This window comes from Sciurus carolinensis, chromosome 1 (assembly GCF_902686445.1).
Source record: "Sciurus carolinensis chromosome 1, mSciCar1.2, whole genome shotgun sequence".
NCBI lineage: Eukaryota > Metazoa > Chordata > Mammalia > Rodentia > Sciuridae > Sciurus > Sciurus carolinensis.
In genome coordinates, this window is record NC_062213.1 from 185,440,471 (window position 1) to 185,459,022 (window position 18,552).

An 18,552-nucleotide genomic window follows, 5' to 3' on the forward strand; every position below is an offset into this window, starting at 1 on the left:
CTCGGCCTTTCTAACCGGCGGAGACCAGGACATCCCTTTCCCACGCCACCCGCCCCCGTCCCGGGTTGACCTCTTCCCAGTGGGAGCCCCGCCCTGAGTGAAGGTTAGGTTTGCCATTGGTGGAGGTTGCTAATCGCAGGTGCGTTTCTCCAGTTTTCAACCAATAGCTTCTGCTGTTTTTTTTTTTTTTTTTTCAGTATGGTAATCTGTCCCTCCTCCCAGCCGACAGAGGGCGCGAGAGCGCATAGCGCGAAGCCTGAGACGCTGTTAGGTACGGAAGTGATGTCATTCACCGGAAATGCACTAGGTTTGGAGGACCGGGCTGGTGAGTTCCGGCGTCTAGGAGCCTTACAATCATGGTTCCGTTAGGCGGTCGTTGAGAGGCTCGTGTCCTCCCCTGACAGCCTTAATGTTCAGATGAGAAAAACGAGGGTCCTAGAGGAAGGGATATGTCATGTTCACTCAGCAAGAAACTCCCGAAACCAGTGCGCTTTCCACATGACTCCTCAGAGCGGAAGACTGTCTGGGGTGGGCGTGAAGGATACTTCCCCTTGAGGAGTTCCCGAGGCAAGTTTTGCAGAAATGTCCCCATTCCTCCGCGGAAACGAACTCCAGAGAGGAACGGCCAGCATACCGGAACTTGCCAGGGCAAGGTTACCAGATTTAGCAAATAAAATGCAGGGCGCCCGGTTAAAGTTGAATTTCAGATAAACGACGAATAATGCTTTATTAAAAGAATACCCCAGATATCACCTGGAACATACACATACTTAAAAATCACCCGTCGTATATCTGAATTCAAAAATTTAGCTGAGTGTTCTATATTTTATCTGGTAGTCCTACGCCAGGGTCAGCTAGAAAGTGCCATTGAGGTATCCTGTGTGCCTATAACTGTTCCCTGGCTTAGGTCTCACCAAGTGTGTCGAGCTGGGTTGTTCCTAAGAGTCACCCTGAGGTTATTTTCAGCTCCCCCTACCCCCAGCTCCTTCAGGTGGTCACTGCACGTCCTAGGACCACTTAGAAGCTAGGAAGGGGCAAGATGTCCCTCGGGATTCAGGGGTATCCTCCATCTCTATGCTCGCTTAAAAGACTAGTCAAAAGACACTAAAGAACTGAAATATGAGAAAGGTGCATGAAATGAAGTCAGCGAAGTGAACAAGGGTATGGGGCAATTTAGCTTTTATTGGCATTCCTGTGGGAATCAGCTGAAGGATTTTCAGTAGAGGACTGACAAGATTGAATTCATGTTTCACAAAGACCCCTTGGACCACCAGGAGGTCAGAATTCCTACATGGCTTTAGTTGCTCAACCCACAGATAGCCAGAAAGGACTTAAAATGCAGCAAAGGGAGGATAGAAACCCATGCTATTGCTTCTCCTGTGGTCACTTTACAACTGGAAGGGCTGGCATGGACAGGGTTTTCCAGGAAGTGGGGCAGGGGAGATGGCTCCCACCAAGAGATCACACTATTGCTCTGTCCCTACTGAGCAGGGGCAAACAGCGATGACAACTTATCTCCTTCTGTCCCCATCAGGCTCCCTGGCTAAGCCTGCCTTTCCCAGGCTGGAGGTGAAGGAGGTACATGCTAACACCAGTCCACCATTTATTTTGTCCCTATTCCTTTTGAATACTCTCATTTATCTTCCCAAAGGCCCTGTCATACTTATGTTTCAGGAGCACATAGGGCTTCCTAATCCAGAATTGACTTTCTCTTTCGAGGCCCTCGATGACTGTACTTCACTGAGCTCCTTGAAGACTCTTAGGGACTCATCTCTGCATCACCCGTATCAACCACAAGGCCACAGTAAATACTCAATAAATGCCCAAGAAATTACCTTCCAATGCTATTTATTGAGTACATAAGTATTTGGTAGACCTTAGCATATCCATTTTCTTATTTAATCCTCACAGTAACTCTGAGGTCAGTGAATTCAGCTGTCACGTTTTACAGATGAGTTGACAGATTCAGACAGGTTAGGACCTGTGTTTATTCATTTGGCATATACTTTTCTGTTCTGGGTGATAAGGACACAGCAATGAAAAAAATAAATTAGGTTCCTGCTGCCAAGGGGCTCACATGCTAGAGGGGTTGGTGATACCCAAACAAACATGCTGTGAAGTATGTCAAGTGGTGATAGATGCTGCAAAGAAAAAGAAAACCAGTTAAGGGAAAAGACTGGGAAGCACTGTTTTCTAAAGGGTGATTCTGAAAGGCTTCATCTAGAAGAAACATTTGAGCAGAACCTGAATGAAGTGAGCAATCCCCACAGGAATGATCATTCTAGAGAGAGGGACAGTAAATGCAGGCCCAGCAGTGGGATGTTTGAGTGGTGGAGAGGAGACCGGAGGTCGGGACCAGTGAGGCAGGGAAGAATGGGAGTCAGAGGTAGGTGGGTGAAGACATAAGTACTGTTCCAGGTGAAGTGGAGTGACAGGGTGAGCTGTTGAGTGAGGGTGGCCTGTGCAAGGGAGGAAGCATCATCCTGAGAGGGAGAGGGCAGGGGGCCACCTGGGACTGTTGGGTCCATTGAGCTCCCAGGGTTGAGTGAACACACAGGAGCATCCAGGGATGCAGTGCAGTTGGGTGTAGGCAGTGTCAGAGGAGGATGTCCCTCAGTGAGGTCCCAAGGCAGGATGGGTCTCTGAGAGCCTCTGCCAACAGACTGTTTAGCAGGGAGCCCCAAGGGGACAAATGCCTGTACAGCCAGGGCTCTGGGCGACCTCCGGTCAAATCCCTCCCACACACATGCATTTGCACACACGTGCCGAAGCCCTTACCAGTCTCCACATTTAATGCTTTTTTCTTCTTTCTCTTCAGAAGAAGATGGAAATAAGGAAAAAAACAAATAACTGAAAAGAAATAACTGTTAACAATTATTCTCAAGTAAGTCTCATCAAGGTGTGTCTTTTCAGAAAGGTAAATATCACATTCTCACAGCAAAGGGAGTGTGAAACATGAGGAAGGCTCCAGGCAAGATGTGTATTCAAGCTCCATGCCAGCTGCTGTCAGTCCCACAGCCCAGAGGGCCCTCCCCACAGACCTGGCTCTGATGAGATAATGACCTCAACATCGCCAGCCACATCTCCCAGGGCTTCTGCCACCTTTGGCAGCAGAAGAAAGTTCCAGAAGAAGAACCTGCATTTGCTACCCTCTGCCCCAAGAAAGAGAAGCAGGAGATGGGGGAGTCCAGATCTGCCTAGACATCTGAAATGAAAGAAGTCTTAGAAATAGTCTCACAGATGGAGGGCTGATAGCCCTGCAGCATGAGAATATCTGTAAAGCATGATGTTGGGGGACCCCCAAAGGGGCAAGGGAATAACCCCTTGGGATTGCCCTCTGAGTCTCTCAAACCCAGAGTTCTCAGCCTATTCATTATCAGATTGCAAAAACTAGGCCCAGCCTAAAAAAAGATATCTTTGCTTCTGGCAAGCACATAATTCATTCCAAACATGTGGTTCACTGCCTCATTAGATGACCTCAAGGACATGTGAAGGCCCAGGACTGACTGTGATACTGAGGCAGGATAGCAACATACCCCTAAAAGGAGCTCAAGTAAGGATATAAAAACCATCATAGTTCCCAGCAGCTCAGGAGACTGAGTTCAAAGCCAGCCTCAGCAAAAGCAAGGCACTAAGCAACTCAGTGAGATCCTGTCTCTAAATAATATACATAATAGAGCTGCGAATGTGGCTCAGTGATTGAGTGCCCCTGAGTTCAATCCCCAGTACCATAAGAAAAAAAAATCATAGTGAAACATCCAGAATAGGTAGACCCATAGAGCTTAGAGCTGAAAGTAGATTAGTGTTGCCAGGGGCTGGCAGAAGGGAAGATGGAGAGTGACTGCTGATGGGTTTTTATTGGGAGTGATGAGAGTATTCTAGAATTATTAGTGTGAGAGTTGCACAACTCTGAATGTACTGAACACTGTTCACTTGTACACGTCAACAGGGTGAGTTTTAGCCAGTGACTTGGAAGGCTGAGGCAGGAGGCCAGTGTGGGCAACTTAGTGAGGCCCTGTCTCAAAATAAAATAAAATAAGGCTGAGGATGTAGCTTAGTGGTAAAGCACCCCTAGATTCAGACCCCAGTACTCTGAAAGAAAAAAAGTGAATTTTTAAAAATTTTAAACCAGAAACTATATCACTGCCATGGTATCATTGATTTAATGTTATGATTTTTCTATACAAGTTAAAAATAAAGAGCCTGGCACAATGGCACACACCTGTAATCCCAGGGCCTTGGGATGCTCAGGCAGGAGGAGGACAAAAAGTTTGAGGCCAGCCTCAGCAACTCAGTGAAGCCCTAAGCAATTTAGCTAGACCGTGTCTTAGAATGAAAAAATAAAAAGGACTTGGGATGTTGCTCAGTGGTTAAGCATTCTGGGTTCAATCCCCATAACCTAAAAAGAAATTTTTTAATAAATAAATAAAGGCACTGTTACCATGCACCTAGAAGTCACATTAAATTACTTCAGTGCCTCCCTGGTCTTCTTTTTCTTTTAACTTTTTTCATACATGTATATAGAGTAATAATATCTGTCTCATTCTACTGTCCTTCCCACCACCCCACCCCTCACCTCACTCCCTGCTGCATAATCCAAAGTTCCTTCATTCTTTCCTACCCATCCCCCACTATGGATCAGAATCCACTTATCAGAGAAAACATTTGGCCTTTAGATTTTGGGGATTGGCTTATTTCCCTTAGCATATTCTCTAGTTCCATCCATTTAACCTGCAAATGCCATTAATTTCATTCTTCAAAAAAATGAATTTTATGGCATGTAAATTATATCTTAATTTTTTTTAATTTAAGAAGAAAAATCTTCTTAGGGTCCTATAGCAGCTGAGAGAAATCTAAAATCTGAACTCCTTTGCTAAGCAGCTCACACATCTCAGGCACATAGCTTGGACCCTGGTAGTAGAATAACCTTTGTCCTGGTAAGAACTGCCAGTCTGAGGAACTGTCAGGGCTGTTGGCACTGGACACAGAAGGACTCAGGAGCCAGCCTTGTCCTCACAGTACTGACAGAGCAAAGCCAACCACAGCAACCTCACTCTGCTTACAGGTTGGCAAGGCAATGCAAACATGTTGTAGACCTTCTTAAAACCTCCTGGCGGGGAAGGGGGGCCAGGGATGCAGCCTAGTGGCAAAACACTTGCCTAGCAAGTGTGAGGCCCTGGGTTCAACCACTGGAACTGCAAAAACAATAAACCTTCTGGACACTCTTCCCTTTACTCCTTATCTTTCCTATGAGTTTCCAATGCTGTATCAAATCCTCAGTTATCCCAGTCCTTAGACTGGTTGTCAGGTTCACACAGAGGCCACTGGATAGTCATGACTCATGCAGGGAGGCAGCTCTGACCACCCACCCCAATCCTGACAGCACACCCTTCCTCATGGCACCAAGTGTGGCAGCCTCAGAGGAGGACACAGGTGAGTTAAGAGAGAAGGTGGATGCCAGTGGGAGATGCCCACACTGAGCCAGGGCTCAGGAGCATAGGCAGGACTGAAGTGGATGCAGGCTCATCCATGCAGGGTAGGGAGGTCTCTCCTTGGGCCCAATCCAGCCTCCTTTCTGAATTGAACTGCTAGATTCCACTGGAGTATTAGAAAACCTAAATATTTATTTGTTTCATATTTACAAAGGGGGAAGGAGACCGAGGGAGACCCCAAGAACACCCCCACACCTGACTGACCAGGCCGCTTGCGCTGCAGAGGAGGCGGACACAGCTGGAAGGGACAGGATTTATGTTGCATACTTGAACTACAGTGAGTGTAAGACTGGTCCTATTTACAGGGCAGAAACACTACAGGTGGAGTGTGGGGGCAGCAGAGTGAGCACCAGAGTCCTGGCCAGAGGATGCCCTGCTTGCCGCCCTCCCCACCTCTCCCAGAGGCATCTCTGCGGCCCCGCTGGGGTTCTCCGGAGGGGGGGACAGGGCCCGCTCACATGATGCTCGCCGGGGTGAAGACAGGGCCCACACACAAGGTGTCTGTGATCTCCCAGCCACAGGACAGAGGCTTGCACATGCCCTCAGCATCTTCGTCTTGTTCCGCAGGCAGCAGCTGCCTTCGCAGCGCTTCCCTGGGGGTGAGAGAGGGGTGCTGGAGGTAGACGGCAGGTCCTGAGGCCTGGGGGCTCCTGATGGCCCCTGTACCATGCTCTGGCCCCCTTAGGCATAGAGCTCTTACCTGAACCCCGAGCTGAGCCAAGGGCAGGGCCAAAGGAGTCCTCCACTGCAGTCCCCACTGCCCAAAAAGAGCAAGGAACCCACAAAATGATCGTTGGGCATTTACTGTGTGTTAGACATGGTACCAGGCACTTGACTTTTCATCATCATTTTATCCTCCCCAAAACTCTGTGAACAGGCTTTACCACTGTCTTACTGATGAGGAAACAGACTGTGAGGAGTGGCCTTGTAGGTGGTAGGACTAGGATGAACCCAGCTCTTACTCCAGAGCCCATGTTCGTCATACTCAAGGCTTAGGTCTTAAAAATAACTCGTTTCCGGCTCCCCTCAAACAGCCCCACAAGCTATTTCTCCTCCTCTGCACCCATGTGACTAAAGCTCCATCATCTGATCCACTGCTCTGGCTAAGATGGGGAATTTTGTCCCCACACAGTCGGGCTCCACGCAGCCCAGTTCCTGAACCACCCACTGGTCTCCATTCCCACTGACAATGCCACCTCTCTCAGGGCCACGCCAGGGCCACATGTCTCCCTGACCTGCTCTCACCCACTCCAGACAGTTCCAGCCCTGGCCCAGGCCCATCTTTCTAAAAGGCATATCCCTGCTCTTGAGCCCCCAGTAACTTCCCTCCACTCTCAGGCCCGGTGGGGTCAGCCCTGCCTGCCCACACTGCCAGAGGCCATCACACGAGCCACTTCTCAGGCTCTCCCACATCCTTTCCCAGGCCTGTGCCCACACCTGTCACTGCCTGAACCATCAACCCTCCCCTGATCAATTCCTCCTCAGCCTCCATGTCTTGGCTTCAGTGACAGAACCTCAGAGGAGCAGGACACAGCAGAGTCCCACACATAGTGTCTCCGTCCTTCATAACAATACAGCTTCAATATTTGTGTCCCTGACATTTTTCCATCTACAGCAGGACAAGGAAACATCTGTGTTACTCCCTGCTGGAGCCCCTGCAGCAAGCTAGCACCTGGCAAGTACTCGTGGTGGAGAGGTAAGGACCTGGGTGGATACTGGGTGGGGAAAGAGCACTGGGCTCGGGATCCATACGCCTGGAGGAGCCATGCCAGCTGGTACTCACTTGTGCTGAGGGATCTGCTTCTCCACAAGACCCTCCCTCTTCTATCCTTTCATACTTACAGCACTTTTCCATCCCCCACCTGTAGGAAGACCTCCCTCTTTGCTGATGTATACAATTCAGTAGCAACTCAGAAGTCAGTATCTCCAGAGCCCACTCAGGCTGGTCCCATTTTGAGGAAGACTCTGGGCCAAGTACCCTCTGACTGAGCCTCTGTCTCCTTATCTTTAAAAATGGGCTGGTCTAGTTTTTTAAAATCTCTCTGTGGCTCCCTACTACCTTCAAAACCAAGTCCAATCTGGACCTCCAACATCCTTTTTTCTCATGTTTTATTGGTGTCAAGGTCCTTTTTGACCCAGTCTTCCTCACATGCCACTCCTTGCATGTGGACAGAGCAACTTGCAATTTTGTGAGCAAATAAGACCTTTCAGGCCTCTTGGCCATTCCTTTGGCTTATATGGGTCTCCTGGACCTGCTGATACCTCCTGAGAAGCTTCCCTGACCACCCTCCACTCACTGTCCCTCCCTCCCCAGTAGCCTTTTCACTCGGTGTCAGTGTCCGTGTGTGCAGATCTGCACCTTGGCTTACCCACCACCCTGTACTGCCAGGACCTAGCACAGAGCAGGTAGCAGATCAAAGCATTTTGCTGAGGCCGCGCTGCTAGGGGGGTGTTTTGTGACATGTCCATTCAACTCACCAGCACTTTTTGTTCCTTGTAATGAGTTCAGCCAACTCTCTGTGACCTCATCCACCTGTAACTGCTGACGACAGAGCCAGGGATGGGATAACAACTCTGCGGTGACTGCTCTTGAAGTTTGTCTTTAGGCCTTATCAGAATGCCCCAGGTGGCAAAATCACCACAAAAGCCTGTCCTGTGCTCCTCACAGCAGAAACAACAAAGGCTTATAGACTGCATGAATGAAATACGACTCTCCTGATGCCCTGTTAGTTCTAGGGTTTGGTGGTTTCCTGGGGACCTCAGGACATAAGCCACACTCACTCCTGAGCACCCAGAGGGGAAAAAGCCCCCCCAATGACCCCTGCCCTCTATAGCCCTTCCCCAGTCCTACAGAGGGGCCCTTTCTACTGCCCAGCTGCATGACATCAGGCAGGTGACCTCTCCCAGTGACAACACTAATCCCCACAGAGTTGTATATAAGTGGAAGGAAATAATAGTAGATGTCCAAGCAAAGGTGTGCCTCGGGGCTAAGCAGCCATGACTCCATGTCACACCCTGCTGCCTCGCTGGATCCCAGCACTACGTGATGAAGCAGGCAGGGCTGGTGGTGTGCCTTTTTTCTGAGTGAGAAGACTGAGGCTCAGCCCAGGTCAGAGAGCTGCCATCCGGCTGGCCATCTCTGTCTGCCTCTGCCCTTGTCAACCTTAAGGCAGCTAGTGTGGTCTTTACAAAATGCAAATCACACCATGTTATACCCCTGCTTCAAACAGGTGTCAGGTCCTTCGCTTGACCTTCAAGGCCTTCCCAGATCTAGCCCTGCCTCCTCTCCAGTCACAGCCGACCTCCAATAGTGCCTTGGGTGGTGCCTTGGATGCACCTCACTTGTACTGTGTTCCCTTTGCTAGGCACCCCTGCCCACTTCCTTCTGCCTCCTGCCCGCCACCTCCCACCCAGCAGTGCCATCCTGAGGACCTGTCGATGCCGCTGCATCCTCTGGGGCTGTGAGCTCCTTGGGAAGCTCAGCCTCCTCTGAAGTCACAGCCACTTGCCCAACACAGGCCTCGCCTGAGTCAGCAGCCAGCAGCTACTTGTCAAACTGGATTACACAGAAACAGGGTCCCAAGCGCCAGTTTCCCTTATTTCTTCAGCCCAGCTTGCCTCCCCCGCCTCCTTTTCATAGTAGAGCCCCCTTACCAGGCTACCCGGGACATGGCGTAGGTGATGCGGCAGGCCTGGGTTCCCCCGAGGAGGGACCCTGTGCCCACTGTGTAGGCTCCCATGTTGTCAAAGACCAGCCAGTCCCCTACATGTAGTTGCGGCAGCCACAGGCCTTCAGCTACACAGTCAGAGCCATCAGCTGGGCCCCACAGGCTGCTGCTGTACAGGGGCTGCTCCGTGGATGGTTTCTGCAGGAGAGAGGGAAAGCCCCGTCAGCACTCTGGGCACTCAACGCCTTTAGCACGTCCTCCCTCGAAAGTCTATGTGGCTCCCATGGCCAACGGGATGAGGACTGGGTGAGCCTCCTAGCCTGGCCACTTCTCTGTATTGGTTGCCTCTTACACTGGAAGCCACAATACCTGGTCTCAAATCCAGGTTCCAGTGCTTGCTGTCTGTGTGACTTTGGGCAAGATATTTAATCTTACCTCAGTTTACTTATTTGTAAAATGAGAATAATAAATAGTACCTACTTTGTAGGGCTACTCAGAGGATAAACTAATTAGTTTATGTACAGCATTTAAAATAGTGGTTTGTGCCAGACACAATGGTGCACACCATAATCCTAGCTACTTAGGAGGCTGAGGCAAGAGGATTGCAAGTTCAAGCCCTTGGTTAGCAGCTTAGCAAGACTCTCAGTAATTTAGCGAGATCCTACCTCAAAATAAAAAATAAAAAGGGCTGGGGCTGTAGCTCAGGGATAAAGCTCCCCTCAGTTCAGTCCTCAGTACCAAACAAACCAAAAAAAAAAAAAAAAACCCAGCGGCTGTTGTTGGTTGTTGTCACATCTGTGCTTCAGTCTTCACTGGCCACTCTCCAGACCTTGGCTGTGTCCACACCACCACAGCCCTTCCCCCATCCTCAAGTTCCAGCCTATCTGCTGGGCCCACCCCTGAAACTGCCTCTTCTATAAAGATTTCCTGGCTCCCCTCATTCCATATCAGATCCAGTGACAGAAACCAGTGATGCAGCTGGGTTAGACCCATCCTCCCTCAAGTCCATGAGAAAGACAGGCCTCCAGCAGACCATCACAGGGAGCCCTGGCAGAGACCACAAAGGACCCCATCGGGCAGACACGATGATTTCCATTTCAGGAAACAGGCTATGAGAAGTTAAAGATTTGCTCAAAGGTACAACTACCAGTGACATTACATTTTTAGTTTTTTCTTAAATGACTTCCAAATCCAGAAAAGGAATCTGTAATACAGACCATTTGCAGGCAACTGAAATATCAGGGCAATTTATCTCAGTGTAGGGCTCCTGCCAGGCAGGTCCTAGAGAAGGAGTCGTGATGGATGGATGGACATGTGCGGATCCTGACTGCCCTCCAAGACCCCCTGGCCCATCTTCTGCTGTCCTAGCCATGCCCTCCAGTTTCTCCTGTTGCTCTGGGCTTCTTTCTCCTACTCTCTGCCTTCACTCATATTGTTCCCTGAGGTTCCAAATATGCCAAGTCCTGTTTTCCTTTAGATCCTGATAGAAACAGAGTCCAGGAAGCCTATCCTAAAACTCCGTGCTTCCCAAGTTTTGTATTTGCCATGATTTGTGACAATATTTGTGAAGTGGCTGCTCAAGGCTGTCTTCCTGGACAGATGATCAATTCCACAAGCCCAGGGTAGTATCAGATCCGTTCATCCCTACCTCCTGTGTACCTTGCCATCTGGCATACAGTAGGTGTCAAAATATTTTTTGAAGTGAATGAAAGAATGTGTTACATATATATGAGTGATGAGAGTGAGAAAGAAAAGAAAAAAAGGACATGAATAGAAGCCATCCACAGGTGCTAGGAGGAGGAAGTGAAGACCAATGAAGAAAACAGGAAAGGCATTTCAGTGCCTTAACCCGGGGCAGGAATGAGCAAAATTAAGAAAGAAAAGTCACAGTTTTCACAAGCAGAAATAATATTTATGTATTTCACAAAAAGCTAATAAGCTATTAGTCCTGTTAATAAAGAAAACCATGCACAAATCATTAGAATCAAGATTGAGAATTGTCCTGTATTCATGAATTCATTCTTCAGCAAACACATTGAGCACCTACTCCATGCCACGCTCTGATCTAGGAGCTGAGGGCAACACCAAAACAGCCAAGTTCCCCTATTCATAAAGTTCTAGGAAGAGGAGGCAAACCATTTACCTTAATGTTCTTATGTACAAGCTTTTGGTTAATGAGTAAAATTAGTCTCAGTTGCTCTGAATTATTTCCCTTAGTATCAATCATTAGAAAAAATTAACATTTAAAGTTTGCGGGGGGTGGGCAGGGGACGCTCTATATCTTGTATCCACAAGGATCTTTGAGAAAATACATTTTCGGTTCTTCCACAATAAAGAGAAAAGGCAACCTTGGATTGTAAGTTAGCATTCTCTCACTTCTCATTAGTGACACAAATAAAAAGTAGATGGAAAAAAATTTTTAAACTTCACAGGAAATAATGCAAATCTACCACTTAACTATTGAAAGCTATTTTTTGAAAAAAAGAACTTGCAAAATAAATAATCCAAAAGAATGTGGCGACAAGATTGTAAATCTCAGCCCTGTATACGAGTCTGGTAACTGAATGGAAAGAGGCCACTGTAAAAGTCTACTGGCCACTGGGCCCCTCTGTGAGAAAAGGCAGGAAGTTCTGTTTACAAAGCATGCCAATCACAACTTCAGATCTCACCTGGGAGGCAGGTGGCACCATTGTGAGTCCTGTTTTACAGATGAGAAAATTCAGAGGGAAGTGACCTGTCCCAGGTTCTGGAGGGAGTTAACAGAACTCTGAGACATCTCAGACCAACTGCCTTCCCCAGAGACCCACTATGGGAACAGTTCCAGAGAAGAAACAAGATCAAATACCCTGAAAGGTACATGACCTGGACGGAGTTCCTAACTAATCCCCCATTTGTAAAAAACTTTAAATCAGAAATATTTTAAAAGAAAAAAAATGAGATAAAGATAACACACAAGTGTCAGAACAAAACATTTCAAAATCTCCTTTGCAGAAACAATAACATGAAGAGAGAGCCTACAGAGTGCAAGAAAATCTTTACCACATGCATATCAGATAAAGCACTAATCTCCAGGATATATAAAGAACTCAAAAAACTTAACACCAAAAAAACAAATTACCCAATCAACAAATGGTCTAAGGAACTGAGCAGATACTTCACAGAAGAAGATATACAATTGATCAACAAATATATGAAAAAACGTTCAACATCTCTAGTAATTAGAGAAATGCAAATCAAAACTACTCTAAGATTTTATCTCACTTGAATCACAATGGCAATTATAAAGAAAATGAGCAACAATAAGTGTTGGTGAGGATGTGGGGGGAAAGGTATACTCATACGTTACTGGTAGGAGTGCAAATTGGTGCAACCACTCTGGAAAGCAATATGGAGATTCCTTAGAAAATTTGGATTGGAACAGTCATTTGACCCAGCTATCCCACTCCTGGGTCTACATCCAAAGGACTTAAAATCAGCATACTACAGTGATGCAGCCACATCAATGTTTATAGCAGCTCAGTTCACAATAGCTAAACTGTGAAACCAACCTATATGCCCTTCAATAGATGAATAAAGATATTCAATAGATGGATAAAGAAACTGTGGTATTTATACACAATGGAATATTACTCAACCTTAAAAGAGAATAAAATTATCACATTTGCTGGTAAATGCATGGAGTTGGAAAATATCATGCTAAGCAAAATAAGCCAATCCCATAAAACCAAAGGCCAAATGTTTTCTCTGATATGTGGATGCTGATGTGTATGGGGGTGGGGGGCAAGGGAAGAATGGAGGAACTTTGGATTGGACAGAGGGGAGGGGAAGGGGCATGGGGGTTGGAAAGATGGTGGAATGAGATGGACATCATTACCCTGGGTACATGTATGATTGCATGAATGACATACTCTACATCATGTACAACCAGAAAAATGAAAAGTTGTGCTCCATTTGTGTACAATGAATCAAAATGCATTCTGGTGTCATGTATAACTAATTAGAACAAATAAATATAATTTAAACAAATCTCCTTTGCTGGCCTATAGGCAAAAATCTGACATGAAACCTTAAATAACCAACTCCAGGCTTATATGCAAAGAATTATCTTCAAAGTTCAGATGCTTTGCTCTGGTGTGCAGAAGGTGGAGACAATACAGGCAAAGTCAACCACTGTCTTCATCGTAACACAAAAAATGCAGATCTATAATTCAAAGGTAATTTTTCCAAAACACATCGAGATGGTATCCAATAGCCTATTGTAACTTTTTTTCTTAATTAAAACTACAAACAAAACCCCATAATGAAGAGAGACTAACATACATAGGGCGCCAACTCCAACTTCCCGGAAATACACTAAAATGGCCTCATTTCAAAACCAAAAGCAACCTTAGTAAGCAAAGTTCAGTGCCCTCACTTTCTTAATGAAGAAACTAAAGAAATAAGGCTGAGATTCAGTAGCTGGCCTGAGGTTACTCATCCAGCATATGGCAGACCAGCCCTTAATCTCATGTCTTCTGACTCCCCATCTGAAGCTTTTTATCATCATTTCTATTTTATACATCTTGGGAAACTCTGGCAATCACTATTAGGGCAAAAAGATATGTAGAAAATTAAGAAATAAAACATTACATTGCATTGCAAATAACATGTTTGTTCACCTGGGAAATTCAAAGGGAATCAAAGTTATTAGAGGGAATCAGTGAGTCTTAACACAAAAGCCAGTATCTCAGCTCAAAAAACAAAGGGGAAATTTGCACTCAATAGTCAATGAAAGCATTAGGTTATTAAGTTCTTGGCTGTGCCTGGGCCACAATAATACTTATTCAAAGAAAATACTAAGACCTCTATGGGAAAATAAAATACTGGAGCTCTACCTTTTCCCAGCTGAAAAAAAAAAAAAAAATTCAGTACAACAAAAAATAGAATTCCCGCCAGGCCCAGCGGCACACATCCGTAACCCCAGCTACTCAGGAGACCAAGGCAGGAGGATCCCAAATTCAAGATCAGCCTGAGCCACTCAGTGAGACCCTGTCTCAAAATAAAAAATAAAAAGGACCAGGGATGTGGATCAGTGGTAGAATGCCTCTGGGTTCAATACCCAATATTGAAAGGAAAAAATGAAAGAAAGAAATCTAATAAATAGGTTAAATAAACTACTACTATTTGAAATTCCAAAGATATTTTTCTTAACTTTAGAAACCATGTGATAAAAGAATACTAACAAAGCAGTAACAGGCTCAATTTTTTGTTAGTTAATTCATAGAAAATAATATATCATGTGTAAAAATAGAACTGAAAAATGAATATCTGTGTACCTACCACCCAGCTAAAGAAATATAAAATTTCCAGTATCTTTGAAACCCCCTTTGTGGCCCACACTAATGATATCCCCCTTCTCTAATCTTGTTAGACCATTAACCATTATCCTCAATTTTATGTTCATCATTTTCAGATTCTGTAACTAACCCTAAACAGATTTAGTCATGCATACTTTTGAAATTTATATACTCTGAATGATAGTTTGTAATCTCGGCAACTTGCTTTTTTGTTGTTGAAACTTACATTCCCACAATTCATCCAATTGCTACATACAGCCATAGTTCACAATACACTGTGTAGAATTCACTGCATGGAATACACTGTAATTTATTTGTCTATGGCCCTGCCAACAAACAGTACGGTTGTTTCCACTGTTGTATAAAGATGGCTCCCGGGGCTGAGAGTGTAGCTTAGTTATAGAGTGCTACATAGCATGTACAGGGCCTTCCGCTCCATTCCCAGCACCGCAAAGAAAAAAAAAAAAGAAAAGAAAAGAAAAGAAAAAAATGGGATTGCTTCTGTGAACACTCTGATATATCTCCTCAAACATACATGCCACGAGTTTCTTTACAACATACACCTAATGTTTGTTGGCTTTATCTGATGACAAACTGTTTCACAAAACAGATATACCAATTCCCACCTAGCAGTGTCTAAGAGATCCAGCTATAACATACCCTCACTGATGCTTCACATTGCCATTCTTTTATTTCCTAACCAAGTTGGTATAAAATGGTATCTCATTTTATTTTTATTTTTTGTATCTCATTTTAATTGTAATTTTCCTTTCCTTGATTACCAGTGAGCACCTTTCATTTTCTAGTTGGTTTTCCTCTTCTATGAACTGTCTGGTAAAGCCCCCCATATTTCTATTGCATTGCGACTTAGCAAGGCCCTGTCTCAAAATAAAAATACAAAGGGCTAAGGATGTGGCTTAGTGGTAGAGTGCCCCATTACCACTAAAAAAAAAAAAAAAGACATTAAAATAAAAGAAATACTGAGATATGCCATTTCAGATAAATTAGACAACAAGAACAGGTCATAGCATGCAATGCCTGTGAAATGGGTGCAGTTGGTAACAGCAGATATTAGTCCAAGATGCTGGAAAAATAATGTGGCATTACGTATCAAGAGGCCTAACAATGCTCATGTTTTTACCTGGTAATCTTATTCCAGAGATTCTTCAAAAGAAAAGAGTTTATATCCTGATGTATGCATAATGAATATATAACAAGTTCTACAACTATGTATAATTATGATATACCAATAAAAAGAAAATTTCTTAATTTTTAAAGAAAATCATTTTCAAATGTGAATACACTTGAAGCATGTAAAATGAGCCAGCCAGGCAGAGATTATCAAAGAGCATATTCATGGAAGCATGAAAAACAAAAAATTAGCAATGCTTAAATGCCCAGCAATAGAGCAATTTTATAGGGAGACAGTAGTTTTATAGGAAAGTAGTTAAGAGCTTTTCTTTGGCACCAGACAGATAATCAAAGATGAGTCAGACATAAGCCCTATCCTCCAGAGACTTGGAGTCTACAGTTAATAAGCATTACTGCTTATGAAGAATGTGACTTTGAACAAGATGTTCGCCTCTCGAAGCCTCAATTTTCTCATTGTAAAATGGGATTGATAATGCCTATTTTAAAGGATTACTGTAAAAATTAAAGAGAAATGCTTAGTATAGCACCGCTGCCGTAAGTGCACGGTGACTAGCCACACCAACATAGGTGTGAGGTTTGCAGCCTCACAGCATACATGCATAGTGAAAAGGGGCGACGTTACAGGTGGACGAACAGAGTTCCCTTAGAGGGATGCAGAGCGTTGTCTGAGTCCCTTTAAATTTTAAGTTGTTTATATAATTTTTAAAAATATATTCAATTCTCCCAGAAATAGTGATATGAGCCTGTTGTCCAGCTATTTGGGAAGCTGAGGCAGGAGGATCACTTGAGGACCAGAGTTTGAAGCCAGCCTGGACAACAGAGCGACACCTCATCTCAAGGATGGAAGGAAGAAAGGAAGGATGGAAGGATGGTAGGTTGGTCTGGCCATGTGCAGCTGTGCACACCTGTGGTCCCAGCTACTCAGGAGGTGGAGGCAGGAAGACTGCTTGAGCCCATGAGTTCAAACCTAACCTGGGCAATATGGAGAAACTCCATCTCAAAAAATAAAATTAATCCAATTCTAACATATACTAAGTACTTACTGTGTGCCAAGTTCTAGACAGAGAACAAATGTGAATAGTGTCTGCCTTCAGGGGACTCACAATATAATAGATGATTCATTCAGTCATAATTCATTCAATAAATGTTAAGCACCTACCATGTGCCAGGTACTGGGAAATTAGAGGAGACAAATTGAATGAGGTAGCTATCTTCATAAGGCCTACCTGCTAGTGGAGAAAACAGACCAATGGCAAGCAAATAAAAACAAGATAATTATGGACTGTGATGTTTCACAGAAAATAAATAGGATGACAAAATTAGCTAATGGTGGGAGGCCACACCTGCTTTAGAAAGGGTAATGAGGAAGAGACCTCCTAAAGAGGTGACATCTGAGCTGAGACATACAGTGAGAGAATAACAGTCATCTAAGGAACAAGTAAACATCATTGTAAGCAGAACAAGTGCAAAGGCCCTGAGGTCAGAGAGCTCAGGTGTTCCAGGTACACAAAGGAGGTCAGTGGGGGTGTAACAGGTGAGTGAGAGGGAGGAGCAAGGAGAGGCATCTGGAAGGATGGGCAGGGGCCTTCCTAGCTGGGGTGAGCAGTCTGAACTCTATTCTGAGAGCAATGGAAAGCCACAGAAGGTTTTAAGCCAAGAAGGGACATGATCTTTGGATGTTTAAAAAGATCATTTTGTCTGCATTGTGGAGAATAGTTGGTAAGATGGCAGGAAGAGAGGTCAGAAGAGGAGTTAGTGGTTACTGCAATGGTCCAGGCAGGTGGTGTCAGTGACTTGCATTTAGGATGGTGTCAGAGGAAGAATGAGATGAACTCAAAACCTATTTTGGAACTATACTGAACAACTGCAGGAGGATTCCCTGTGGAGAGAGAGGGAAAGCAGGAAAAATGCCAATATTTTTAGTTTAAACAACCAGGCTAGTGGAAGGGCTGTCTACTCAGAGAAGTTTTGGGCTGGAAATTGAAAGTTCAGTTCTGAACAAATTAGATCTAAGATGTGAGATATCAGGAGAAACGTCACATGGGTAGCTGGATATACAGGTCTGGAGCCCAGGGGTGCAATCCAGGGTAGAGAAATTTAGGAGTGACTGTTACCAGTTACACCCATTACACAATAAGCTCACAGGCACTGCATGCCAATGTTTGCATTTGTTGTTGGCTTATTTATCTGAGATGGCATATCTCAGTATTTATTTTCACAAGAGGGCCCAGGACTGAGGCCTGAGACGGAGTTGAGAGGGTATACTGTGGAAGAAGTGCCAGAGAGACTAGGTGGGACTAGCAGGGAAGAAGGCAAGGCCCAGGACATTGCCACAGAAGCCAAGAGAGAGTCAGGCGTGAAACCAGAGGAGGACAGGCTGCTGAGGACGAAGGGCCTACAACATGAATGTGACTCTCAAAAGTATCCTCTGTGGAGTGTGTGGATGGAGAAGCGTGGAGGGTGAGTGGGAGCTGATGGAAAGGGTGCAGACCATGTGGTAGAGAAGATCGGGCAATGAAGTACAGTAACCACCTAACAGAGGCCCTGGAAGAAGAAAAACATGTACGGACAGTTAATAAACGAGAGCAGTTCAGCTTCCTTAGTGATCAGGGAAATGCAAATTAAGACACAATGTGATATTATTTTATAGCAATTCCATTGTGCAAACATTTTAAGTCTGACAATACCAAGTGTTGGGGAAATGTGGATCCACAACGTCTCTCATACACAGATGGTGGGACTGTCCATTGATACAGTCACTTTGGAAAACAGTCCCACATTATCACATACCTTATCCCCTGTCTTTTCACTCCTTGATCATGTGACACAGAGATATGTACAAGAATTCATAGTATTCACAGAGGCAGAAACCTAGAAAAAGTCCAAATGCCTCAAGAGGAGAAC

At 45.1% G+C, this 18,552-nt stretch overlaps 1 protein-coding gene and 2 long non-coding RNA genes across 5 annotated transcripts in view; 2 read left to right on the top strand and 1 right to left on the bottom strand.

Moving 5' to 3' along the window:
- Positions 1–4,271, top strand: LOC124994891 (uncharacterized). The gene is made up of 3 exons (XR_007110567.1): positions 1–103; positions 198–325; positions 2,914–4,271. It is a non-coding gene; the product is annotated as an uncharacterized LOC124994891 (long non-coding RNA).
- Positions 4,272–4,731: 460 nt separating this feature from the next.
- Positions 4,732–18,552, bottom strand: part of Azin2 (antizyme inhibitor 2) — a 32,238-nt gene continuing 18,417 nt past the window's right edge. The window contains exons 10-12 of one of the 3 annotated variants that reach the window (XM_047529005.1): positions 9,147–9,358; positions 6,193–6,249; positions 4,732–6,085 (exon numbers count right to left, since the gene is read on the bottom strand). In XM_047529005.1, the coding sequence (XP_047384961.1) occupies positions 5,947–6,085; positions 6,193–6,249; positions 9,147–9,358 (408 nt within the window). In that variant the 3' untranslated portion in view covers positions 4,732–5,946. Of the gene's footprint in view, positions 6,086–6,192; positions 6,250–7,970; positions 8,035–9,146; positions 9,359–18,552 lie in introns of all 3 variants that reach the window. The other 2 variants (XM_047529000.1, XM_047528992.1) reach the window with 2 other exon arrangements.
- Positions 5,663–12,041, top strand: LOC124967060 (uncharacterized). Its single transcript, XR_007105455.1, has 3 exons — positions 5,663–5,769; positions 7,108–7,188; positions 11,870–12,041. It is a non-coding gene; the product is annotated as an uncharacterized LOC124967060 (long non-coding RNA).